General features: G+C 36.2%; 3 protein-coding genes across 6 annotated transcripts; 1 reads left to right on the top strand and 2 right to left on the bottom strand.

Moving 5' to 3' along the window:
- The first annotated feature begins 103 nt into the window (after window positions 1–103).
- Window positions 104–17,153, top strand: LOC105831570 (RAB6A-GEF complex partner protein 2). Of its 3 annotated transcripts, none has more exons than XM_036289347.1 (7): window positions 104–453; window positions 528–649; window positions 731–838; window positions 996–1,145; window positions 1,234–1,346; window positions 1,426–1,956; window positions 14,852–17,153. In XM_036289347.1, the coding sequence occupies exons 1-6, from the start codon at window positions 332–334 to the stop codon at window positions 1,954–1,956; spliced, it is 1,146 nt and encodes a 381-aa protein (XP_036145240.1). In that variant the 5' UTR covers window positions 104–331; the 3' UTR covers window positions 14,852–17,153. The 3 variants fall into 3 exon arrangements, with proteins under 3 accessions (XP_036145240.1, XP_036145239.1, XP_012527234.1); XM_036289346.1 differs by lacking the exon at window positions 14,852–17,153 and adding an exon at window positions 5,234–5,756; XM_012671780.3 differs by lacking the exon at window positions 14,852–17,153 and having other exon boundaries at window positions 1,426–2,351.
- Window positions 2,815–8,968, bottom strand: LOC105831567. Its single transcript, XM_036289350.1, has 4 exons — window positions 8,043–8,968; window positions 7,344–7,543; window positions 6,994–7,160; window positions 2,815–3,284 (listed from the first exon to the last, which is right to left on the bottom strand). Exons 1-4 carry the CDS (start codon window positions 8,148–8,150, stop codon window positions 2,860–2,862), a joined length of 900 nt encoding a protein of 299 aa, XP_036145243.1. The 5' UTR covers window positions 8,151–8,968; the 3' UTR covers window positions 2,815–2,859.
- LOC105831566 (oxytocin receptor) lies at window positions 9,114–14,845 on the bottom strand. Of its 2 annotated transcripts, none has more exons than XM_012671773.3 (6): window positions 12,204–14,845; window positions 10,878–11,085; window positions 10,475–10,569; window positions 10,048–10,343; window positions 9,598–9,738; window positions 9,114–9,480 (listed from the first exon to the last, which is right to left on the bottom strand). In XM_012671773.3, exons 1-6 carry the CDS (start codon window positions 12,482–12,484, stop codon window positions 9,383–9,385), a joined length of 1,119 nt encoding a protein of 372 aa, XP_012527227.2. In that variant the 5' UTR covers window positions 12,485–14,845; the 3' UTR covers window positions 9,114–9,382. The 2 variants fall into 2 exon arrangements, with proteins under 2 accessions (XP_012527227.2, XP_012527228.2); XM_012671774.3 differs by having other exon boundaries at window positions 9,391–9,480; window positions 9,551–9,738.
- Window positions 17,154–27,291: the final 10,138 nt, after the last annotated feature.

The following is a 27,291-nucleotide window of genomic DNA, read 5'->3' on the forward strand; positions in this document are numbered from 1 at the left end:
ATTGGCCTGCTGTTGGAAAGTTTCCAAGTCTTTCTTTAGAAGAAATTTCCCTATCCAGTATCTGAGGACACTGTTGGTATCAGTGGAATATCTGTAAAATATCCCCATGAATTTGCAGACGGAATTTCTTCAGAATTGACGGTGAATGGATGTGCGCGATACGCGTATTTAGTTTTTTAATTTAAATATGAGACAAATTTAAATACTAATAATTTAAATGTTCGAATCATTAAATGAATGTAGTGAGTTATGAGATGATTGAATCTTGATGATAAGGCTGTCGTGATATGATCGGAAAGACACATATGTCTCAATCTGAAGGAGAGACAAGATGATAGAAATTACAGCAAAACTCGTGCGAGGTCCAGTGTATTTTTCCGGAGAAATTGTAGAATGTTTGGTTACGTTTACTAATCCCCTGAATCCAAATCATCAAATATCACAAAGCCACAAGTAAGCAATGACAATGCTGTTAGAGCAACTGTTATATAGAATCATTGTTTGTAACGTTAATTATTTTTCCACAGTGACTTATTTGAAAGTCTTGCGTGGGCGAGTGCACAGGTCCATTGTCAGTGTACGACGAACAGCAAAATAGTATTTTCCGAGAAAATAAATGCTGCAGCTCGCTCAATGGCAATTAACGCAAGTATGAATTCTAGAAAAGTACTTTGATTTTTCCTACTTTATTTCTTCTTATATGCCTATATTTATTGCAATTTTGTTGTAGATACTACCTTTGCCCCATGGCAACAAGACAATGGACATGTAGTATTGAATACAAAACCAAAAATATTATGTTGCGATTTAAGGCTGTTACCCGGGGAAAGTAAGACCTGTAAGTTTCTTTATGTGATATATATTCTAATTGAAAGTTCTTGTATTTGTACAATTATATTCTGATGTACAATTATGTTCTAAAATCTTTAATGATTTCTTTGGTATATATTTTTTTATATTCTTTAAATGTACTAAATTCTTATATGTATAAACAGATACTTACCGCGAAACAATACCAAGTGATGCTCCACCTTCATACAGAGGACAAGCTGTAAAATATTCTTATAAGATCACAATTGGAACACAAAGAGTGAATACAGTTATAAAACTGTTACGAGTACCATTCAGAGTGCTCTCTTTAAGCGGTAATGAATTGGGGAAATACAAAATTATAAGTTAATAATATTTCTCTTTTATATATAAAATATAATGTATATATATATTGTTTCACAGAATTGCCAGAGATAACAGCATGCAACGATAGTGTAGATCTGAGTCCGAATAATCCATTTATGGAAACGCAGCATAGAGAAACTCCATTAGATATTGCTCTACAAACGTTACAGGTTATATATTATTCTTGAATTGGATTTAAAAAATTTATATATTTTTTTATAATATAATTTTGGATTTTTAACACGTTAGAATTTAACAGCAAGACGCAGTCCAAACTTTTACAACGTGACGAACGGCCGCGGACGCGTCGTGCGGTTCTGCCTTTTTAAAAATTCCTACAAACTCGGCGAAGACATAGTTGGAACCTTTGACTTTTCAAACGCGACCGTATCCTGCGTTCAAGTGTCTGTGTCTTTACAGTCCGAGGAACATGTATCAGAGGAGTATAGACGAGGGAAAACCTCCACACCGACATTGATCAGTTACAACAAGCATCATGAGATGTGTCTCGGTTTCAAGTATTCGCACCTAGTGCTACCGATACCCTTGCACGTCACGCCAGACTTTACCACCGATTTGGTGACGCTCAAGTGGCGATTGCACTTTGAGTTCGTCACGATGCCAAAGTTGATAGATATGCCCAACGAGAACACTATAAGCTGGCACGGACCGTCGACTCTGGATGTTGAAACGATGATCTGGGATCTTCCATTGCACATTCATCCTACCACTACCCCGCCGAACATGGCGCAACAGACGAAGTACAACACAGTCATATAGGTATCATAACAGAGTATATGCATGATATTTATTCATTGGTCACGTAAAAGAAGCGAATTTTCGCTTTGGCGTAATCAACATATTAAGAAAATGATGTAGAACTACAGTATTCTACAAATTCCATGTTTCGTGATTTTCGTATGCTTTGGTAAGTATGCGATTATATTGTTCATACTTGAAAACAATTTTTTATCTTGTATGATAATTTATTATATGTATGACAAATATATTTTTTCATATATTTGTGTATATAAATAAAAAAGTTACGTATTAAAGGAAACATTAGAATAATTTGAGCACTCTTCTATCTATGATAAATTGTATAATAGCATCTATGACTTTATGAGCTCCCACTGAGTAATGGTAATTCTCCGGAAATGATATATTACATAACGGTGAAGAAAAATATAAACAGGCTACTTTAATCTTTATAAATGCACACTTGTATAAATTTTCCTTTTGCATAATTCATGAGAATATTTGTTTTTTAGATTACACTCTTTTACTGTAATCTTATCTTTCCTACTTTTCTCTTAAAAACTTGAATCCTTTGCTTGTAAAAATTTATTGTTATTAAGAATAAAACTCCATAAAAAATTAAGAAAAATTGATAAATTTATTTGTGATAATATTATGGATTTCTAATATTTCTTTTCTCTTAACTTCTTTTGACTTTAACTAATTTTCTTTAATATTCCTAAGATATACTCGTTTATATGCACGTTTTAAAAAAATAGTCGATCTAATTCCTTCGTTACAGGTAAAGAGTTTGTGTTTTGAAGAATATATTTTCCTTAAAAGATTAATGTCTAGAAAGTTTATAAAAATTCATATTACAAAATAAATTACATCAATTACTTTAATTCGTCAATTTTTTATGGGGTTTGATTTCGCATCGATAAGTTAATGACGTGGTTCGTAAGAGAATTGTCGGTCGTCTTGATCAACCGGTAATCTCGGCTGCAGAGGCGGTACCAAGGTCGGTGGCGATGGGGTGGCGAAGGGCGCGTGATAATCGTAACGATAATAAGCCAGGGACTCCCATCGGGCTGCAGCCGGATGTTGCACCTCGAAAGACGTCGGCGGACCCGGCGGGGCCGTGTAGTAGCCGCCGGCGCGATCGGGCACGCCAGGTACATAATTGTATTGCGGCTCCAGTAAACTCTGCAGATGCCTGATGTATGTGATGGCGTGGCGCAGCGATTCGATCTTCGAGAGTTTCTTGCCGGGCGGCTTACATATCGGCAGCTTCGAACGCAGTAGCTCAAATGCGCGGTTCATGTCGCGCATTCGGGTCCGTTCGCGATCGCAGGCCGACTTCTTGTAGTCTGAAATCGTTAATTACGCTGGAGTTAATGACTGTTCTTGCTCGCGTACACGCTTGACGTCGGTGTATTGTTGCACAACAACGACATGCCTGAATGATTGAACGAATCGCAATTGAACTTTTTAAGGAAACGTACTTTAGTTTCCACACAGGGATAAATTATATGTGAAAAGTTGAGACTTAAACCGATTTAATTTCCGATAGAATTTGATGATTTATATGTATATTTAACTTTTTACTTAATTTTTACAGATAGAGAAAAGGCTAAAGAGAAGTAAAGAAAATTATTTTTACAGTTATGATTCAAAAGTATTCTTTTTCTTCGAAAAATTTTTTTTTGTATATTTGTGAATAATAAAACACGCGACTGTGATATTTTGTATAAAATTATATGAGAAGTTATTTACGGAATCACTATCTTGTAAATCGAGAAACATTCCTGTTGTGAAAACAAAAAAGGGGTCAATATGATCAATAAAAAATATGATTTTTAGATATTTACTTTGTAAAAATGCCAAAACAAGAAATAGATTGTAAAATTGAAATAAAATTGTACTAGTAGTTTCTTTTAAATAAAAGAATAATTTTTGAAAATCGAGAAATTCAGGAATGACAAACATCAAAGCAAGTCGCAAAGGTTAGAGTTGAAAATTATAGGTGCAATAATATATTTAATATAAATTAATATATAAAATACAAGGAATATATTGCAAAATATTTTTCCATAATTTATGAACTTACAGTTTTTGCAGCTTGTGTACTATTTTATTATAATTTTATTCATATAATTCTCGTTTGTTATATTTGTTGCATATGATACAGTATACCTATTACTCTTTAGCTTCTATTACTATCTTATTAAAAAAAAACCTCGTATTAATCCATGAAAGTAATTAAGACCGCAATCTATCTCAAGATAACTGTTTTTTGATATTTGCTATCCGTTTATCTCATAGTTGACGTAGGTTTATATTATTCATCTCTTAGAAGATGTTCAAACAAAATTAATCAAGATGTGCTGAATTAATTTATATCATGGAAATCAATGATGTTTTATTTGGATTCTGCGCGTACTGCATATTTACAACTACGCGCATAACTGTATATTCTGTGTTTAAAAGTCTGTGTAATAAGACTTGCTTAATTTTTTAAGTTTTTGAATATTGAACAGGAGGGTTAAAAGTTTGGTGATATAATCCGGAATAAAATCCATCGTCAAAAAGACGTCGCGTGATTCGCGTAAAATATACTGTATAAATAAAATAAAAAGACACAAAAAATATATGATGTAAATAAAGTATGGGAAAGTATATAAAGTGCATAAAATAGCTTTAAAAATAATTTTTTAAAAAATTTTATTGAAAGGAATGCGACTAAATGATGCGCGATACTTTCGACTGCCTTTGCCACACACGCGCAAGAAAACGATGATGATACGTGTGATTCCACGTATCACGGATGCGAATTATTTACATATAGTCCAGAGTTCGATTGCAAGTCCAAATACTAGACTTGGAAGTGGCAAGACACTGGAATCGAAGCAGAGCTCAGTTGAAATAGCGCTCGTGACTTGCAATAGTTTCAAAGGCGTTGATCAAAGTAAGAGATAAGAAATAAGAAGATATAAAACGATCCTCTCTGTCAAATCATTCAATAAATCCGAACGTCAAATAGAAAAATAATTGTCAATCTATGAGTTTATGCGTATCTACAATGACAACTTATTGATTTATCGGATACAAAAATTATCTATAGATGACAGTAAACATAAAGGAACTTCATGGTTAATTTTAGAGATAAAACTTTATTTTATCTCTTTGCGTTTTAAATTTACCCCAAAATACATATAAATTTATGAATTGTACATGAATTTGATAAGTTGATGTACAAGATAAATTATATTAAACGACATGGACAAGAATGGGTGTTTAACATGTCTGTATTTTGAAGATAAGGAAGAATCACGTCAGGACATTTGCGTGGAAACCGAGACTATCGAGCTTTCCAACGATCCATCATCCTTAACTCAACGGGAAGATGTTCCATTGATCGTTCGGAACGATTCTGAGAATTTAGCAGAATCTCCGCGAGCCGAGGATGATCGTCGGGAAACTAAGCGAAAGATCGTGCGCAATTCGCAAGAGTTGCGAGAGCAAGTGGAGCGCAGCTACAGGAGCGTTGACCTAAAACAATATTGCGGTGATCGCATTGTCGAGATCGAGGAGAACGAGAAGTACGGTAGCTGGTGGAAAAACGGCGGCCGGACAATTTTGCAATTTTTCGCCAAGATCCTGGGGAAACGTGGTGGAATAGGCGCTAAGGGGCCGATGGATTACTTGCCTACCGGCATGCAACCTGGCAAGCGTGTCAAGCGCGTCTCAAGGGGTGATAAAGGGCATAACAGATGCAGAAGAGATGTCGATAAGGGTATACGGTTGAAGCGAGTCGACAACGGCTATATTGTTGCTCACGTATATAGGTATTTAGAAATATACTTTTTATTATTTATTTAGGAATATATTATTTTTAACGTTTAAGAATTCCAAGGCATGAGAATTTGAAACAAAATTCTAAAGTGAAAATTTGCGTAACATTTTTGAGTAACATTTGTGAATTAAGTAGCGTCGAAGACAGTTGATTAAAATATAAGCGTTAAATTTTTAACACTTGAAAATTAAGAGCTAGAGGAGGATATCGATAGATGGAGAAGAATGTTAATGTTGGAAGAAAAGAAATTTAATTTTAAACTTGATATTGCACAGGATCCATTGTTAAAAGTTAATGTAAAAATGAGGTACTACATATACGGCATACATTTCCGATCGATTTGCAGGCGTTGGAATTAATTACCAAAATGCGAAAATTATGAATTTTCCGATAATTGATTTCATAGATTCCACGGTCGGTCGAATTGTCGCAAATCGAGTTCGCAATTTTACATATCGCAGTTTGTCCGACGTGACGCAACGCGCACGCACGTCTACAAATAATTTTAAACACGTTATGCGAGATGCGTTCGGCGTAAAAGTATATTGACGGTACCTAAAATTGAATGCAGTCGTGACGCGGAAATGGCTCGTCCCCTTTTCGAAATACGCGCATACCATTCCGGCCGAATTGATATTCATGCGCCACGTCGTACGCGCGCTTCCGCAGGGATCCCGAGAGGAGCCGGCACGGCGCTGTGACGGAGAATAAGTCGCGTGAGAAGCAACAGCATCATCCCTCAATTCTCGTGCGGCAGATACAGCGGACACGTGACAAAAATCTACGGGTCATGCTGCTGGAGCAGGAGCTGCGCGCACGTTTGCCTAGGACCGCCGGGAGGGATGTGAGTCTAACTACGAACGGCGTTAACGTCCGACAATTGAGCAGTCCCCTCTGTTAATTTTCTTCCGCCGAAGGAAAACTGGTACTTTGAAAGAAATTTAATTTCATCCAAACGACACGTTCGCGCTTCACGTTTCCCTTTACGTATATGACAGCCAGAATTTTGTAGATTTCGCGCCTCCAGGGTAACAATGAAGTCTAATTGGTGTTGGCGTAGGGTGACCTACGACAAGAAGTTTATGAACTCTAGCTATAGTGATAACGCGAACGTGTTAAGGATATATCTAGGATAGGTATATGTAATCTTCCTAAGGCACGTAGATCAATTCAATCGTGGATGTGATCTCATCTAGGCGACGTGCAATTCGACATTGGCGCACCTTTCTCAATCTGCGACGGCTCCCGTTGCACTGATTTAATGTTGGCCTCGTGGAGCATCTCGAGATGCGGATGGCTGCCGATTATTTCCGGTTCCGGTACTCTAATCACGAGCACTCCTTCGGGATTTTGCTGGCCGCGCGCCGTCTCGAAGCTCGTTTCTTGCCATCTATCTCTTATAGCCTGCGGTCGCGCCGTTTCGTCTACGGGAATGATATACGCGCAGTTAATTACGCGATTTCACGTTCGCCATTAATTTTGCATATCTACGAAAGCCGTGTTACAAAATCTAATTGGGTCGATGACATAATAACTGGAGAACGTTTGACAGTAACAGCTAATAATGAGTAACACTTTCTTTGTATTTTGAAGTACAAGCTCGAGATACCTTCTATGCATACCTGGTGCCAATCCTTGATTCTGTTGATTCACGGAACTTGGCGAGTTTGCCTCCCGACAGGCTGCCTTTTGTTGCTGTTGTTTCGAGTTCTCGTCTAGATCTAATAGCACCGGCGAACGCGCGTAATCTTCGTCATTGCTCTCATTTTCGGACTAAAATATTAAAAAAAAATTGCTTTTTTTCTTGCTATTTTAACTTTTGTGTCTGATTTCTTGCCGCGCTGACTCTTTCCGTATCGTACAGAGTGATTCGAAATAATTACAACACAGAGTAAATGTGACACTAGGATATTGTTCACAGCTGGAGCGTTGTAAAATAATTATTAAAACTTATTACATGTTATAAGATACGAGTTAACTAGAAGTCGCATCTCAAATTAAAATACAATGGAAGATTGAAAAATGAATATAAAATATATCAGGGATTTATATATCATTTCGCGAGAAGAAGCACGTTTCTCAAGGTGCAAGATGCATAAATATCTCGGAAAATTTTTATCCAAAATACACAATGCAAAAGAATATTTTATATATGTAAGTTTACATCAGCTTACATTTGTTTATAAAGTAAAGTAAGTAAAAAGTGACGACTATCAGTTGTATTATCGGACAATATTGTGGTGTTACATTCTCGCGTGTCGATCGCATTTACCTCGTTCTTCCTCGGTTCGGTGCGATATTCCTCCGAATTTTGCTCCATTCCGGACACCCGATTAAGCACAACGAACGGCACGTCCTCGTCAACCCCGATGTCACCCATCGACGCGCCGAAGAGAAACGACGTGAAAAAACTGACGACTCGCCCTTCTCGAGAAAGTATCCTAAGACGTTTATCACGTGGGTCTAGCGGCCACGTTTGTCCTCGGATAAGATGTGGATCAGCCACAGACAGTCGTTATTAATGTTAATTTTATCCGTTTATTAAGTATTCAGGTGTTCCGTGTCAGGGGTTCTCAGTTTATCGGAACCAGGTGAAGAGAGGAGTGTATCAAATATTATGTAGGCCTTGCTCAAAATATCGCGACTACAGTATTGTTAATAGAGTACTTGACTATTATGGATATAAAAAGGTAGAAAATCATAAGGAGGAGACACGAAAATACAAAAACTAATTTTTGTATAGATAGTCATAGAAAATGACATATTAGACTAATTTTCAGAAATATTGTAATGTTTATTTATAGATTAACTTACACAAAATTGTTTATGTATATTATATAATGAAATTTAGTCAATTTAAATCAGTGATTAGAAGTCTGACGATAATTGTTTACCTAGTTAACAACAATTCATCGTTTTTTGGCGTTAATTTATTTAATCGTATTTTATTTTTAAAAACATTTACTCGCGGTATGTTTAATACTCTCGCATAAAAAAGTTGTCCGTATCTCTCAAAGGAATTAAATGGACAGTAATGGCGTTAGATATGGACGTCCATACCTGGTATGTAATATTAGCATACGTATGAGAGTCTCTGGGATGATCGGGATAAAAATGGGAATACAAACATCGAGACATAATAGACGCCCGGCCAATGGAAATACTAATGAGGTGGAACCGTACAAGTATAACAGATCGTGAAGAATGACGCACACGTGGGTGGAGATGCGACGAGAATTACGAAGAGAAAAAAATTTTTAATTGCATCGTGCTTTCGTCACTTGGAAAACCAATACGCAAATATTATCATCATCTTTAAGTGATCGAAATTCGTGACAGTGGATATCTGAATCGCAAGCTGGCTGTATTCTGAAATATTCTTATAAAAGAGTGAGTTCTTTGTTGTTACTATTTCCTCCTTTTTTAAAATAGGTTTTTCGTACAAGTAATTTTTATTAAAAAGTCCTTATATAGAAAAAAATTGCATGTTCCGACATTGTCATGTCGAACGGATTTACACGAATGTATATATGCATCAACTACATTCCCGCAGTGTATTCTTTATATTCAAAACAGTCCTTTTCAAAATGTAAACTTTGTTTCATTTCCACTCTATCCGAATATCTTTGAACTCGCAAGTCGCGAGATTCTAGAAATAAACGACGGTGTTGAAGAGAGCACATCCGACGCATTTTGACGTGCATCTATATCTAGAAGAAAATGGCATATAAATATGACATTTATACTTTCTTGTGGCGCAAACATAACACAAATACACACGTGAGAGAGCGATAGTGAAACATTTCATAGTGAAACATTATGATTACCATAAGTCAACGAATAATCTTTCTTTCCGCATAAAAAATTTATCAACGCCATACGTAATTCCTTGTTAAATGCAAAGTAAATCCAAGGATTAACGCAACTCGTGAGGCTATTTAGCAGACTTAGAATAGTAAAAGCAGCTCCTGTAAAATTTAACATATAATAAAATATAAATATATTCTACAAGTATAATGAGAGATAAGAATTAATAAATAATTTAATAGAGAAGCATTATATTTAAAATATAAATTCCAGGAAATTTTGCTCTCTATTGTAGCATATTATTAGCTTTCCTAAATAAATTAAGTCAAACAATAAAAAAATAACTTCACGCGAGTTGTATATAATCAATTATAATTATATTAATTTGAATTAAGTGCTAACGGTCAACATTTTCTAATAGCAATAATTTAATTATTCAATTTGTCACTACTGTTTGATAACATATTTACCGGTGAAAAACGGCGAACTGGAAGCTTTAGAATCCCACGTTGCCCATAGCTCACATCCGATGAATGGTGTATTGGTAATAATGTATAAAGTAACCACAACGATCATCTGTTTTATAGTGTTGATCATCGCCTTGGAGATAAGAGGATCTCGATTTCGCTGAGAGAAGTTAGCTTTGTTACCCTTTTTGAAATCAACGATTCCTGATATTTTATTGCTCGTCCATATCGATACACATATTTTTGTGTAAGTATATATGAGCACTATAAAAGGTATTAGAAACTGCGTAACACTGTACCTACAAATAAATCCGGACGTTGCAACATTAAATAAATTAATATATATTGATATTTAAATATACCAATATTATTGAACAATACAATATATTTTTTTTTTATAAAAATATGTAAATTACATAGTGGATTTTACCAAGTAATATAAGCTCTTTCGCCATATGGCATGTAAAAGGTGGCCCAACACTCCCAAATGTCGGGTGCAATTTCCATGTACGAGAATATAAAAATCTACAATTATTGAATAATAAAATCTGTAAATTGCCAGCAACATGTTGTTTGTTCGACGATTACTTGTCAGAGGTATCAAAAGTGTTAAGATAATCGCGAAGCACATAATACATTTACAAGCGACAAGTTCCATAATAGAATTAGCGTTTTCATAAATTTGCGACGATATTAAATTGCGCCTGTTGTCGGTATAGGATAAAAATTAATATCTCAAGTAAATTGATCTACCTTGCCTCGCGCGCAGGGTGTGAATAGGATACGTCTCGCGGGGGGGGGGGGGATAAATGCAAATTAAATTTTCAACGGACCTGTGGTACGCATAGTATAACAGCGAGCGCCCATGCCCCGTACACCATCATTTTTGATCTTTGAGACGTGACGCCGCAGTAACTGAAGGGGTGGCAAATGGCATAGTATCTGTCAAACGCGGTCACCGTCAGGATATAGGAACTAAGGTACAGGCCGAAAGGCTGTCCAAACTTGATTAGTTTACAGAGCACCGCTCCGCCCTGAAATCTGACAATCGTATCTTTAAATTTGTTTAATCGAATCGTCCATATCGCGCTTCTCGATGAGGACAGATTTCTGCGATAGAACACTTTACCCGTATTTCGTCAAAGCGAAAGTAGAGAAATTCAGATTTGACTTCTTAACTACGATTTACAACATTTAAAATTAATATTATGTATAATAGATTAATATCAGATTAATATATTTGATGATATATGAATATATTTATGACTAAACATTGTTTCATTTATTTATTCTGTATTATACAGGTTGTTATTTCTTTCTTTCAAAATTATATTAAGTCTTACAAGTTTATATCTGTGTGAAAACGAGAAAAAAGTCCATTTTTGTAATAAATTATAGTGACAGGTTATAGTGACAGGTGATATTTGGATTAATCTTATTATATAACATCTTTATGAGTAAATATAATTTTTTAGTATCAATCAAAGTGTCAATATACACTTTTTTATTATGATTATGCTGGGAAAAATATAAATTAATATCTGCTTATATTGGTTTTTAAATCCGTCCTGATTTCAATACTTAATATTTATTTACCATCACTTGCCACGTTAATTAAGCTTGAATTAAAAAAGATTGCGGATTCATTTCCGTCATTACATATTTTTCCATTTAAAGCTATAAATACCGAGTATTAAATTTATTTTTTTGCTACTTCCGTTTCTTTTGTTGACTCAGAAAAGTCTTCTCTACAGCGTAAAAAAATAGACTATTACTTTACTATTAAAAGCAAATATCTATTGTCTGAATATATAAATTAATATTCTTTTATCAAAGTCGAAGAATGTGTAACTAAGATTGTTTTTCTTATTTCTAAAAATTTATAGTATGCATTGTATGTATCTTACTTTATACTACGCCCTTTATCTTAGTTACTATTATATGTATAATGTTTTAATGGATGTGTTTTATTTTCGCTTAAATTGACGAATAGGAAGAATTTGGTATTCACACACGGTATCATAGTTTGATATCGTAACTGTCACAGATAATCAAACGCGTACTTTCTATCGCTCCATCTGCAGTACGAATTTACATATTAGTCACACAAAAGCTCATTAAAGAGTCTTAAGGTTAGCCGGAATGACAGTGCAGCTTACCTGAACGTTATGTCCCAAGCGAGCTGCGGCAGAACATCGAGCAGACCGGTCAACAGGTCGGCCACGCTCAAGTGCAAGATGAAGAAGTACATCCGAGTGAACTTTCGTCGTTGATAACGTCGCCGGACGTAAAGAGCCAGCAGGACCAGGATGTTGCCGATGACCGTGAGGAGGAATATGCTGGTCAGCACTGCGATTTCCCACCTGGCGAGGTACTCGTCCCTCGCGTCGTCCAATGGCCACTCCGAGGGCGATGATGAGGAGTTTAAGTCGCGCGACATATCTCCGGGACACTCCTCTCCTGCGCGATTTTCTCGATCCGCCGTCGCTTTGTCATTCGGATGATACTCGCCCGGTGAAGGAGAGAGACGGAAGAAAAAAAAGAAAGAAAGGGAGAAAAAGAAAAGAGAAACTCCGAAAATATGTCGCTCGTGCCTGCTACGTGCGTGCGACGCGAAGCTCGTGCACTGGTGGAATATTCATATAGATTTCCGGTAACGATAGCATGACAACACTTATTTTCCGATGCGACGACGTGGTATGCTTCTGGTGCAATTGGACGTTGCGAAACGTGTCGATACACACGCGACTCGAAACGTCCAGAAGCTGTTCCGAGTCACATGGCGTGGGGAGAGAAATGCAGTTGAGCTTGGTCGAAATCGAGGACCACACCAGAGTAACTCGCAACTGACGCGATTTCTGCGTAAACAGGCTTCTAGGTATGAACGAACTACGAGCGAGTTTCGCGCGCACGTCAACATCGCAGCTCGCCTCGAATTAGCTAAGGTGCGATGGAAGGAAACGACGAGTGGAAGGATTCGAGGAAAAATAGTATTGCGCGATGAGGGGGTACATAGATTATACTTGGAACGATTGTGTATATACGATTGCAAGATATTCTCTCTTCGGCGACCGAATACGTCCGGTCCAATCCAATAGAAACTCTGTTCTCTGGGAATATTTTCCAATGTCTTCTGAGGATATCGCTAAAGAAAAGCGTCTCGATCATTTTGACACCGTTTGCACTTAAATTATTACATGTTAAAACAAATTGTCGCTCTTTTATTTTGAAAAAGCGTGATAATCTTAGGCAACGCGATGAGAGTTATTGTTAATCTATGAAAAATGAATGGAAAGCCTCAATACAATTTAAATACAGCCATTAATATTAACATGAGGATATTATACAATTTTTACTTTTATGAAGATAATGTAACGTGAGAATATTACTAAATAATTTTATAACAATTACAGAAATGATATACCATAATATCGTCGTTCATCATTTCTGCAGCTCGCGCGTTTAAACGTGCTGATTACGTTAACAAGGTTGATTTTTAAATAGAACTTCGCTAAATAGCAAACATTAAAGAAATGAGATTATAATGAATGAAACAGGCAATCAACTTTATGAGCCATCAATTAATACCCATAGAAAATCGTGGAGAGAATCACAGAAAGAGATCATGAATTCCGTGCTAATTACACAAATCGACGAAATTTCTTGAAAAATTTAGCGACATTTCTTGATTTTCATATTTGTAAAATTAATAAATAACGAAAATCTGTGACAAAATATTTTTACTTTTAATGAAAAGTTTAATTAATTCTGGTTTATTGACAAATCTTGTTGCACCTGTGTGTTATTTTATTGCGTGTTTCTTTTTGTACCAAATTTAGACTCGTGTAATTCTATATAGACTCGGAAGAACAAAAATATTTTTATGTGCGTAATCAGTAGATTTTTTGTTAAACAGTCGTTTTGATCGCAGAGACAGATAAATCTTTCGATCATCTAGGAATAAATACACTTCAATGATATTTATTCCTTATGCGTGACGCGTGGAAGTCGAGCTGCAATTATGACTAATTGGAGCAAACATTCTTATAATTATGATAATGATTTCGTCCAATTCCAGCTCATAGAAATTTGCCGTTAATGATCCTCGATATCGATTATCGTCCGGAAGCCACGAGACATCGCTACGCGTGGCGCAATTTTCTTGTATCGTCGAAGAGGCTTCGTAATTATTTACGACAGTATCGAACCACATTAAAGTGCACGATAAACTTTTTTTTACGACGAACTATTTATTGCATTCTCACGTCAAGGTTTTGCTGAGACGCTTTGTAAAAAGTCCCCCGGCGTAAAACGATATCTATAATCTTGCTAATACATTTTGACTCGCGGCAAGAATGAGGGGATTTCTATCAACTTTTTCACTGATCATGAATTAAGATTATTATTTATGAGTTTGTGTTTTTCACTTCGTTCAAAGTGAAAAGGCACGAGTATTACGAAACAACCGTCGCTATATATCAAGAAACAAATACAAAAAATACACACAAAGGATTCTAACGATACAATAAAAGAAATATAGGTAAAGAAAAATCATATCATTCTTAAATAAAATCTATCCTTACTGCTCTTAAAAAATAAGCATCAAGGAAATTATGTCATGTGTAACAAGTAAAGAAAAAACAATAATATGCGTCATATCGCAATACATCTTCTTTTAAAGAGAAGATAATTTTAGGTTTTTATATCGAGTATTATGCGCGCGCAATAACACGAGCTTATCCTTATACTAAAGTTATTTGTGCAATGAGAAGAAAAAATTAATATCAATGTTACGCTTTGCTTTCAGCTGAAGAAGCATAACATCTTTTTGCTCGTGCCTTTTAATTCGTTCGGTCACGAGACAGCCACGCGCGAGCATGACTCCATGATTGACTCGCGGCCGGGCGTAGCTGCAATGTAGCCGTATAATTAATTAGTGAAACGCAATCTCGATGTAAATGCGTTTATGTGCGTCGGTTAATGATCGAGCGACAATGTCGAGCGAGCTGGTCGTGATCGCGACAGCTTCGGACGTTTGTTTGATCAAGGTGTATACTCGCCTCGCGAGTTTATTAATGCGGCGTATGGCATTGAATCGTTAAATAGCTCACTTAAATAGGCGTACATGACCTGCGTTCGCGCAGGTCGCGGAAGACGGGTGTGCTGAACGATCTTGGCAGGTTGTAATTACACGGCAATTCGCTTTGTGCGCGTTTCAAACTCGGACGTATCTCTTTTCTTCTTAATCTTGTAATTATTGTAATTATTATTGTAAGATTTTTGCCGAAGCGTGATAGTGTTTTTACGTAATAGATATAAGTTGTAGAACATTTTACATTTCCTCAATCTTTTCTATTTAACTTCGTAGATCTTCATCTCTGGGCAGTCGCTGTTGGTTATAAGAAAATGAGAATAATGTAGTCCAAACTTGGACATTTTCTGCGGTCCGCTGATCTCTCATATTTTTATATGTGATCTCTCAGATCGGTGGCACGGCCTCTTGAAAGCTAACGTAGAAAACCGTCGTTTTACGTCGGTTACTTACAATGCGTCACGGTGCATTCGTTTCGACGGGTGTCAGCGCGTAATTGACTCGGGGGAGGAGGGCAATCGATGCCATTCGACTCTCATAATTTACTCCACTATCGCCGACGTATTACCCCGACGAAGAAGAGGGAGGAGCCGTGCGATATCTTTGCGTTTCCTTCGTCCTTGCGAACCCCGTGCCTCGTGCCGGCCCGATCTTTTCGCCGGCGCAGCAAGTAAAGACGTTTATCATTGTCGACGCCGTTCGTCGCCCGGCGTCGTTCTCGGTTATTACGGGTTATGAGCGTCAGGGAGGCGCAGCCATGCTGGTCGATATAAAGGGAGAAAGTGATGACCCCGACGCGCGCGCTGGAAAAGCTTCATAAAGTAAATTACTATGTGCCGCGCGTACATCTTATGAGGATTAAGGAGAGACGTGTATCAAGGAAGATCCCATCGGCGTCGAGGTCGCGGTGTCTTGGTGGACCTCGTCTGTCCTTTCCCTCTTTATTTTATTCCTGGCGTACTCGTCCGGGATGCTCAAAAATCAGGATGCTGCCTTCGGTTCGTGTCTCTTTCCCTCCGGCTACGCCGATAAGGAGGCGGCGGCGAAAGCAAGGGGCCAAAGAAAAAAAAAAAAGCGAAGTAACTCGTATAGATTACAACGTTAAGCGTCTGATAAATTCGATGTCGGGGCTCCTCATTGGAATTTTTCTCGCGTAAGGACGACGCCTGAATTTTGCGAGACGCTTACGACTTTATTCTCCCGCCAGGGTTTTGCGACGCTGTATGCAAGACATCTTATCTACGTGGGTAAATTCGAGCAATTTATAATCCAGCTCGTTGTTATTAAGGTGCAGACAAAAGATTTGAATAAACTGTGTGGTTGAACTCGAAGTAGAAATGTTCTTTCAAAGTTTTAAGCTTCGAAACATTCATCTACTTGATTAAATAAAAAAAGACTGCTTGTGATTGAATTACTTGGGGACTTGATAAAAAAGAAATAAAAAAGAAGTATTACAAAGAAATAAATAACTGTTAGTTTTAGATTCTCGAAATATGACTCTTGAAGTATGACAAATTAAAAAAATCGAATAATTTAAATGCATCTTTAGACTAAATATCATATTTCAAGCAACGTAAAATGACCTGAATATTTATTTGTATTTTTGTACCATTTCATTAAAAAATTATTTGCTTGTATCTAAATTTTTTTCATATAAGATTAAATTCAATATTTAATAATATGAATTACTCTTTCTGTAATTATATGATTTGTTGTACGTAGCGTAAATATAATTTTCTGTAAAAAAGAATATCAAAATTAAAATTAAAAATGCTTGTTTTTAAATCATTTCAACTTGATTTTTTGCTCGCGAAAATAGCACAAGCACTAATAAGATTACGTCAAATAACTTCTTATTGACGTTAGAGATGTCATTATTAACACATAATACATGACATCAACATGTTTGCTGAATAATTTAAGCAATTTGATTAATTCTCATGTTCATCCATTCTTTATGTCAGTGCTGTTTAAGATTTGTAATTTTGGACTTGAAAATAAAACGTATCAATATTTATCCCTGTTGTTTCACTTTTTATCTGTTTTATAGCTATTTTCTCGGTCCTGAAGACACAACTAGTTTGAGATTGTTGAAAGTTTTGAAGCATGCCATTCGTAATCTCTAATGATGAATAATAATAATGATGAAAAAATAAAAGATTAGATTAATTATATATACATTCTGTTTTGTCATAATTATAATAATAATGTACACATGTATATTCTTAAAACACATTATATAAAATTTTACTTTTGTCACATATTATTTTATATATTCATGCATTTTTTATATGTAGAAAAAATAACAATTTCATATGTTATAATATTAGTAATAATATATTTGTGATATATATGCCAAAACTTTTAACAATCTCGGATTAATAAACTGCAAGTTCCAAATACTACTGTTCTAAGAAATTCAGATACAGCGCGTCGAGTTTTGAACTTTTGATTGAAGCGCCCATACCTATAGTTCGTTCGCTATCTTCAGATCGTTAGAAAGCACGGTACGATGCGGAACAAAGAAACGATGTGGAACGACGGAACGACGGAACGACGGAATCGTGCGCCCGAGCGAGCGGTGGCAAGTCGCGATCGATCTCTTTTGTCAATAAAACGTGCGTTTCGCGCGGAATTCGCGCAATCGAAGGCCGAATATCGAATTCCGCGTCGTTCGCTTCCGCTTCTCTGTATTTTCGAACGAATCGTCGAAACGTCGCATCGATCGTTGTCGACATTCTCCTCGGTTGCCGTGTACTCGTTGTCGCACGTAAAAAAGTCTGCGGTCTGATTATGGCTAAACGCTCGCGTTTGGAAGGAAGGTATGCATTTAATTGAGAATAATTCGTAGAGACGCGTGCTCGACGAGTGCCGTGTAACCTCAGCTCATACACAGAGATCAAAGGGGATCAACAATTCTCGTCTCGATTCGGCATCCTAACCTTAGTCTGACTCGCGTCGTGCGGCGCGCGGGAAATCGGTGGAAAGTTACCGACGTGAATTTGCCGCCGTCGAAACTTTCGGTCGCGCCAACGGGAACGCCGTCGTCACCCCGCGGAGAGACGCAGCGGACCGTGCTGGACCGTGGACTCCGTGGAGGTCCCGAATCGCGGACTTATTTAATCGGGAAATACGTGCAATCAGTGTACTCCTTGCATTTCGATAATTAGCTCTCGCGCGTACGCGCGCGTGCATGTGTGTGTGTGTGAGTGTCACGACGAAGCAGCGAAGGATTCCGAGAGGAGAAACCGTTCCGGGTGCCTGGGAGACGCCGGGCGATGGCGGGGCGAGCGCGGAGAAGAGTGAGTAACCTCTCATTTACTTGGTATTTACTCGCGCGATACTATTAATCGCTCGTGACACACGTCGCGTGTCTCGTCGATCGCTTTACAATCTCGCTGCAGCGTTTTACGTCGAAGGATGAATAAATCTTCCCGTTTATGTCTGTCTTCCTTCGGTGCGAATATTATTCGCGTGGTAGCTTTGAAGCTCAAGTTTTATTAGTTTCTGTAAACGCTGTAGGATCATGGTAAACGTAAAGTTTCATTCGTAAGGAGTTTCTGTCTCTTATACATAAATATTGTTAGCTGGGACGTCGGTATCGACGATCACGTTGCAGGGAGGAGAGGAGGGCGGGATGAGGAAGTATTATTGACGATGAAAGTTAGTTAGATGTGTCGCGCTTGTTTCGCTTAAGTGACAGTAATCATTGAAATGTTTGTGAATTATTGATAGTCTGAAGTAATAAAGTTTGACGTCCAATAAGTACATATTTCAAAATAACCATGACGCGTTCATGCTGTCTTTCATTTCGCATCGTTTGTTTAGTAGTATTGTTGGATTAGAAGCTAATAAAGTTCAACATTTCATCATGTTTGTAACATAAATGTCCTGGTAACCGGATACGTAACTATAGCACCAAAATTGTTGAATCTTTATAAGGATTTACGATATAAAGCGATTTAATTATATAACGATTAAGTGAAATACTAAAAATATGAAATTTTTTAAATTATTACAAAAATAATAAAAACTTGTAAAGCATCTGAATGAACCAATATTCGCACAATCTAAATGCTTGTTCTCGTATTGCTTATAAAATAAATACGAAAAATATCTCAACAAATACATATTTTTAAAAAGACTTTAAGAATATTATCAAAATGTAAATTCTTTATAATCCATTTTTATAACATACACAAATTAATGTTTTCGATTTAATTTTTATAAAATTTAAAATAATCTACTTAATAAATATCTTTAAGTAAAAATTACAATTATATATATATTTATTATTATTATTATAAAAAATATATTTATATGCGTATAATAGTACTAAGTTCCGGATTTAACTTAGATGCTTAAATTTTTGAATTTTTTGTTACAAAAAATGAGCTGTTGTATTGAATTTTTTTGTACCAAAGTACAAAAGTCATGCATGTGTAGGGTTGCTATTCGTTCTCTTTTTCCCGGACACTATCCTTTTTTTAGGGCATTCGGAGACATCCGGGGGAATTTTTGAAAGCGTTAAAAATTTGTCCGGGAGAATTATGTGCGTCCAGGGTTTTAAATAATTATTTATTTCCTTTACCGTGCTTTTTCCGTGGTATCGCTTATTGAGCGGCCGAGTAACAATCAAATATAATAAAATTAAAATACCTAATAGACTTACAAGAATATACCCTTGAGGCGAAGACAAAAGTTTTCATAGGAAAAAATAATCCGTTAGTGAAAGTGGTTTGTCTCCTCCATCTTTTGGATCTAGTAATGCTTTTTATCGAAAATTATGTCCCAATTTTTTAATACGTCAGTCCATGGCTTCCGACTTATTTTCAACCATCGAATGGCTGTTTACACTTCGTCTTCCTTTACTAAATATAATTTGGCAAATTAGTTTCAATGGTAATTTACCAATATTCTATTAAAAATGTCTCAATAATTAATCATTATTCAAATCAGTAAATTTAAATACTTTCAGATGTACTCGTATTAGGCACATTTTTATTATTGTATAGAATCTAAATGTCTGTTATAGTTGCACGGAACCTCCTCAACATAAACTTCAGGTTTTCCACTTTGTCAGTTAATTTTACTCTTATATTTTTTTTATTTAAACCATTTACAAATGACTCGTACGCATATGTAGTCTATAATATATTTCTCAAAATAAACATTATTTTATTACTCGTATTAATTTTAATTATTAAATTTTAAAACTAAATAAAGAAATTTTATCTTAATCTCAGTTGAAAACAATTCGTAATAGTTCATATTTTCTTAGATACGATGTGAAACTCTTTAAAAGCAGGGCTACAAAAATGTTATATAGATAAAGATAAGATTGTCTATCCGGTCTGCAACAAATGTTACTGTTGCATAATATTTTTTTAGTGAATTTAATATTTCCAGCTCATTATGAAATACGCGCCACATTTTTTCAGTCTTGAAATACAATTACTAGCTAAATATTGGTACTCAGAAGCATCTATAAGATTTCTTCCTTTTTCTAAATTATTGGAAATAATTATTGCAAAAACTAACATCTTAATCATGATTGGCCTATCCTAATTGAGATATTATTTTTCGCAAAACCTATGTATAAATTCTTGGAAAAATAATACATATCTTAACCAGGACTGACCACCCTGGCTAAGATATTATTTTTTGCAAAATTTATAAATAAATTATTGGAAAAATAATACATATATTAACCAGGACTGACCACTCTGGCTGAGATTTTATTTTTCGCAAAAGCTATGTATAAATTCTTGGAAAAATAATACATATCTTAGCCAGGACTGACCACCCTGGCTGAGGAATTATTTCTCGCAATAAATTATTCGCACTAATTTGGGAAGGGTAAGAGGGAGACCTTACAGATGCGTTACAGCATCGAGTTAGTTCAGTGTATCATAGTATCTAGCTAATAACTGTTTAAAAACTGATAAATGTGTTGGCGCGGTTTATATACGCTACAAATATAAAATTTACAAAAAAATTATTATTTACCACCAAGATTCTCTTGGTGTAAACCAAATAATGTAATAATGTAATTTGAAAAAATGCCACTATTATATATAAGGTTGTGTTGTTTACGGTGTTTAGTTTAACGATTGTGGCCTATTTCTACCAACGTAGATTAACTTTAATCTTGGATTAAGTTACTCTTTAGCTCTTTCTAATTTTTGGAACTAGAATGAGATAACAAGTAAATTAAACCAAGATTAAAATTAATCTACGTTGGTAGAAATAGGCTTGTGTGTTTTAATATTTCTATTTTTTTTTAGTTCAAGTATCTTTATTTCTTTATATTTGATTGATTTTTTTATAACTAGCTGTTCCTCCCTCCTATGTGTGTGTCATTTCTTATTATATTATAATTTTCGAAAGTTATTACGTGTTTATTATTAAGTTTTGTTTTATTTAGCAGAATTATGTTCGGTTTTTGTGTTTTAATTAAGTTCATCAGTGAGCTCTTTTGGTTTTTTTATTATCGAGTTTACGTTAACTGATATCATTTTTACTTTTTTTCACTATACGAGGTAGGGTGGCCGTAGCTATTGAAATTGATGCAAAATAGTTTTGACTTTTTTAATTGTGTATTCGGCGGATATCTGCATTTACCTGGTTCGTGTTTAGTATCACATTTAACGCATTGGTAAATTACAGTTGGATGCAAACAAAATCGTATGATTTTTTAGGTCGGTAAGTTCTAGTTAAAAAAATTTTAATATGGCAACCCTACACATGTGTCCTCGGATTATCCTAATCCTAACATTTCTCACTGTGTCTCTACCACGTGATAGGTCGGGACTTGAGTTTTTCATAAGACGTAATTAATCGCAAATACGAAAAGAGCTCGCAAACACGATAAAGGTGACAACGGTTGGGGGAGGACTAAAGACGATGACAAATATTGACAGATAAAAGAAGAGCTCGCGGTGGCTGTGTGTGCAGCTTAATATTAAAGCTCGACTTTCTTCCGCCACCCCTCGGAATTCACCAGGCGCCGCTCTCCGTTTTCTATTCTCCTCATTGAACTTGCGCGCGTACTCAATACGCGATTTCCTCGTGAAACTTTTAATTACGAAGACTGGAATTAATATCGCGCCGTGACGGCAGCCACGTATAAAATGATCGTTAGACAGATTATAATAAAGCAGGCGTATTCTCGTGTCGCAGTCTCGATTATTGATCGCCGAAATAACAGCCGTCGGCTGTTGAATGCACACATTTCTGTCGAAGTAAACCACGCATCGGGATTATTCGGCAAACTGGATGATCGATTAACAATTTAATGGCATAATTGTCTATTGAAAAAAGAATTCGGTGATAATCAACAAGCCTATAATAGTTACTACGATTGGTAAATAGTTTCAATTAAATGTTTAATTAATACAACTAATTATTTAGTAATTATTTTTAAGTAACCTATTGGTACTATTAATATAATTATTAAGCATTACTAAATATTTGGTTATATTGAACATTTAATTGGAATTATTTAATTAAAGTTTAATTATGTTAGCAAACTTTTTTAAAATGTATTGGCAATTTTGTTATCCATTAATAGGTAATATACAATCTTGAATATACGTAATTTACAATTTATGTGACTTACAAAGTACGTTAAAAATTAATATTAGCAATGCTTGTCACAAATTATTAATTAAAAGTTTACTTGGTATAAAACGCGCAACTTTTATTTAATTTTTAAAATAAAAATCTGAGGCTGGTTACCAATCATACTTTTTTGCACCTATTCTGCTACGTTCATGATCAAGCGTAAACATTGTTACGAAGTTTTCCGCGAGATGCTCCCTGCCTGTCCCATGGGTATCCCTGATTTCAGACTTGACTTGAGTTGATAAAGTTAACAGAACGTACACACAGACATGAGAGAAGAGAAGGAAAAGAAGGAAGGCGCTGGAGAGCCGAGGTTTTTTACTTTACACCTTTATCGCATTAATGATGTTTACGCACAAATGAATCGATTCAATAGCAGAGTATTTAGAGTTATTAAAAGTACTTATTTCTCGCAATTGCGAGAGTATCGTTTGCGCATAACGAAGCAGACGCGCGACATTTGCCGAAATGTAAACTCGACTATCGTTACCGTGATTTCACGGAGTTAGGGGGAGGGGACGTGGTTAATTAGATAACTCGGGTAAACTTGACGTATTTTAATAATTTCAACTCAGATTCAATAGACATACTCCACGCAATAATAAGCGCGCATATAGCGCGGCGCGCATTCGCGTTCCGCTTGATGACGGATCTCGTGCTCACACGCGAGGCAACTAAATTGGCCAAAGTTACTGCGAATTTCACGCCCCGGTGTAAAGCAGCTCGGAAGGAAAATTAAAGAGGATGCGACTGTGTGCCGGGGCGAAGCACGCAAGAAGCGGACGAAGAAAACGTAGCGCTGTAATTTCGCGCTTCGTAAGCTCTCTAGACAGACCACGACGTACTCGCACAACTCGGCGTCGGACTCCGCGCAAAAACCGGTTTAGTAACCGAGGTTTAATTGTCTGTCTTCGAAGGTCTAATAGTTCTCTCTCTCCCGCGCCTGTCTTAATCAGATAACAGAGAAATTAATTGTAAATCGCGGTACGATTTCTTTCGCGTTTATCACGGGCGAGAGTTGCTACGGAGAAATTAAATGGATGAGATCAGCATTAATCAGAACAATAGAATAAATTACTCAAGTTACATTATCCATAGTATTAATGGAATTTTGCTACATCGATAAAGAAGATAATTACGTCCAAAGCACCGTTAAAGATCGTTAAATCTTCTGAATGTGTAAAGTATTTTAATTGTCCGTAACTCGTCTGTTTAACTCCTGCAGGCACATTATTAAAAAAGAAGCGCGCACAAGGAGAGAATTTTGAATATACGCGAAATAACGTTAATCAAGATGCTTTGTCAGGATATTTCTCGGAGCTTCTTGAGCTCCGGTTTTCCAAATGTTTACACAGCCGAGCCGAGCAACGTAAAGACGACAACGTGTTGTACGTATGCTTTAAAACGACAACGTTTCTCGCGCGAGTCAGGAGCCAGAGAAACACATCACTATTAAACTCTCTGCCCGAGCTAGACAAAAATGTATATGCGCGCACGGCTTGCTCTTGTTAAGCGTGCAATAGGCAGCCCGGGACGCTTAGTCCGCATGGGGCAACAAAACACACGGGAACTTCTAGGGAACTTCCGACCGTGGCTTGAAATCTTGTTAAATAATTTAGCTCTTTTGTGTACCCTCCTCTAGCTTCTTCCTCAAGCTTGCTGCACGCCCGGCTTCTCTAAATGTAAAATACGCATGACTAAGCTCTTTATTGTGACTTGATATCCCATTTGCTGAAAGCGCTCTGTTGCAATTGGGATTAATAATCTCCCTCTGTACTTTCTCTCTCTTTCTCTCTCTCCCTCCCTCCCTTTCTCTCTCTTTGCTCCTTTGTCTCGTTGCATTGCCGTCGAAAACTATTACGCAATCGAAAAAAAACCGCGCAGCTTTGACACAGATGTACTTATGAGAATTTTATGACTTAATGGATGCTTTTCATTTATATGGCTTTTAGCGACACTTGTATCTATTTGAGCTCACATCGATAGCGTCAATACGCTAGCGAAGAGCATTTATTAGACTCATAAATTGTCATGTCATGTAACGTTTTAAGTAATGTAAAAATATCTGTGAATCATTTCAGAGCTTTTAATATTTTCTCTCATTTTTATTATTTTTAGTATGTTTGCCGCTTTTCAAATTAAAAGTGTAATAACATTTTATGTGATCCGAATCTCCATTAGTTAAGTATTTTCTAATAATATAAAAAAATTTTATTAGTCAAGTTTGAATTATTTAAAATCGTAAAAGTGAGTCAATTTTATATAAAACTTATTTAATTAGTTTTAATTTTATTATTTATGTAAATATTTAAACTCTTTCACTTTAAACATTATTTATCAAGGTCTATATAGACAAGGACATGCTATTTCTAGTTAGATATTATATATAGTTAAAATTTTAATAATAGACATTTGTGAAAAATATGACGCTTAATCGTGCTTCGACAATAATTTAAAGATTTGAAATTATTCCTGATGTCCTGCGAGCTATTACTAGATCTAGATTATTTATTGCGCTGATAACAATAAGTGCGATATTTGAACTTATCACATCATTGAAATAATTGATTCGTTATATTTTATAATAAGCTTTAATACCAGACTTTAATATTAAACATTTTATCTATTTTAATTTCTTGATGCTATTCAGGAATAGCTCAACATTTATTTCTTAAGCTTAAATACATAAAATTTTAACTTATTGATTCTTATCATTTGCAATTTTACATTAAAGACAACCCGTTTTCATATTATAGTCTACATTAATGTAATACATGTAAATTTTTGAGACATTTAATCAAGATTTTAAATTTGTTTTTAGATATAGTCTTTTACTAACTAATTTTCTCAACTATTTACTTTTATAAAACAAAGTTGCAGAGTTGCTGAAAAAATTACTTTATTATCGATTTTTGTACCTTTACACATCGTTATCTACGTGAAAATGATTTTATGTCTTCATAATGCATACAAAGTACAACGAGAAAACGAGCATGACCAGAAAAATCTTTTTTTTTTCTTCGTATTCGAGATTTCTGCGAGAAGCAAGAGAAACTCGCGGAAGTTACCAGGTTAATTGAAGTTCGCACGAGTTTTGTCGGACTAAAAGGAAGCTAACCCCGCGAGAGGCAGATGAAGAAAAGGTGGTTGGCTTCCACGAGTAGTTGTGCAGACGACATAAGGGCCGGCACAAATAAGGGACGAACCGTCTCTCAATGGGAGTCGCGTCGCGGCCGTCTCGTTGCATTTAAGTATAAAGTTACTAATGGATGTAGTGGGGTTGCGCGCGGCGCAACGCAAACAGCTGGCAGGTCTCCCGGTATAGGTGATGACAAACACGGTTAGCGAGCGGCGATATAACTCGTCTAGAAAATGGAAATGGCGAAAACCGAACGCCAGTCCGTCCGTCCACCCGCTTGTAATTTCGAACTACTACGCGAATACATCGGCTAATTATGGCGGCATGCGAGCGCCCAGTGGTCGACCGCGGAATTTTATCGTGCAGAATGCTGTCAGCATTTAATTTCCCGCTAATGGCGCCGGTCGAACAAACTTTCAATTGAAAATATATACAGAATGCGCACACTTTGCCTTTTCCACATCGGATATAAATCATGGGGAATAAATCATGTCATGGATGGATCTTTCTGTTTTACATTTCTTTTGAAGACCGATTTTTGTTTTTTTGTACAGATAAAATCTATGTAAAAAACATAGATAAATGTATATCTTTCACCAAAGATAAAATTACAGCCAACTGAATTAAAAAATTATAAGATTTGAAAACTTAATTTTTGGTATAAATTTACAAAAAGGAAATAAAGAAATTCAAATCGTAGAAATGATTGAAGCAGAAATGTATATTTTAATTTTATATATTTTTATCTTCCGTCACAATTTCATTATAAGATTAAAGTTCTTTTAGAAAACTTTTGCTAATTTTGCGGTATCGCTTTGTGAGCTGATACTGCATTATTACTACTCATATGCAGCATCCAGCAAAGTTGCGGAAGGAAAGTTCCTCCGGGTAATAGTAGTGGTCGCTTATTAACAATTCCGTATACACATTTTTGGGTCAGTAGCAAGATAGAGACTGCGACCATTACGCGAGTCCGCTCGTTGTGGCGTAAATGCACTAAGAAGCCAGTACGGCAGGTAGAATGAGCCCGGCGCCCAAGCCTAAGCTTCATTAAGAACTTACTCGGCCGTCCAATGGCCGTGTTTGTTCACTGAAGTTCCGGTGACGTTGGGTGAGAGTGTATAATACATGTTTACACACGAGACGACGACTTTACGTCGTTGTACCGCCATTTACATTATCATCCGACGCGGTGGCCGCTCACATTACGGTGTAAGCCGGCGTTCTTTAAAATTTAATTACGCGGCTGCGGCCGCGACTTTGAATGAATCTCCCGTGAACTTCGAGTAGGTGTGGCGCTCTCATTACGGGTCTTAAGAACGCCTAAGAGCTTCCATTATGTAAGATTTTTTAAGTACCGGCAAAGAGAAAGAAAGAGGCAGAGGGAGAC

This window comes from Monomorium pharaonis, chromosome 7, assembly GCF_013373865.1.
Source record: "Monomorium pharaonis isolate MP-MQ-018 chromosome 7, ASM1337386v2, whole genome shotgun sequence".
Lineage (NCBI taxonomy): Eukaryota > Metazoa > Arthropoda > Insecta > Hymenoptera > Formicidae > Monomorium > Monomorium pharaonis.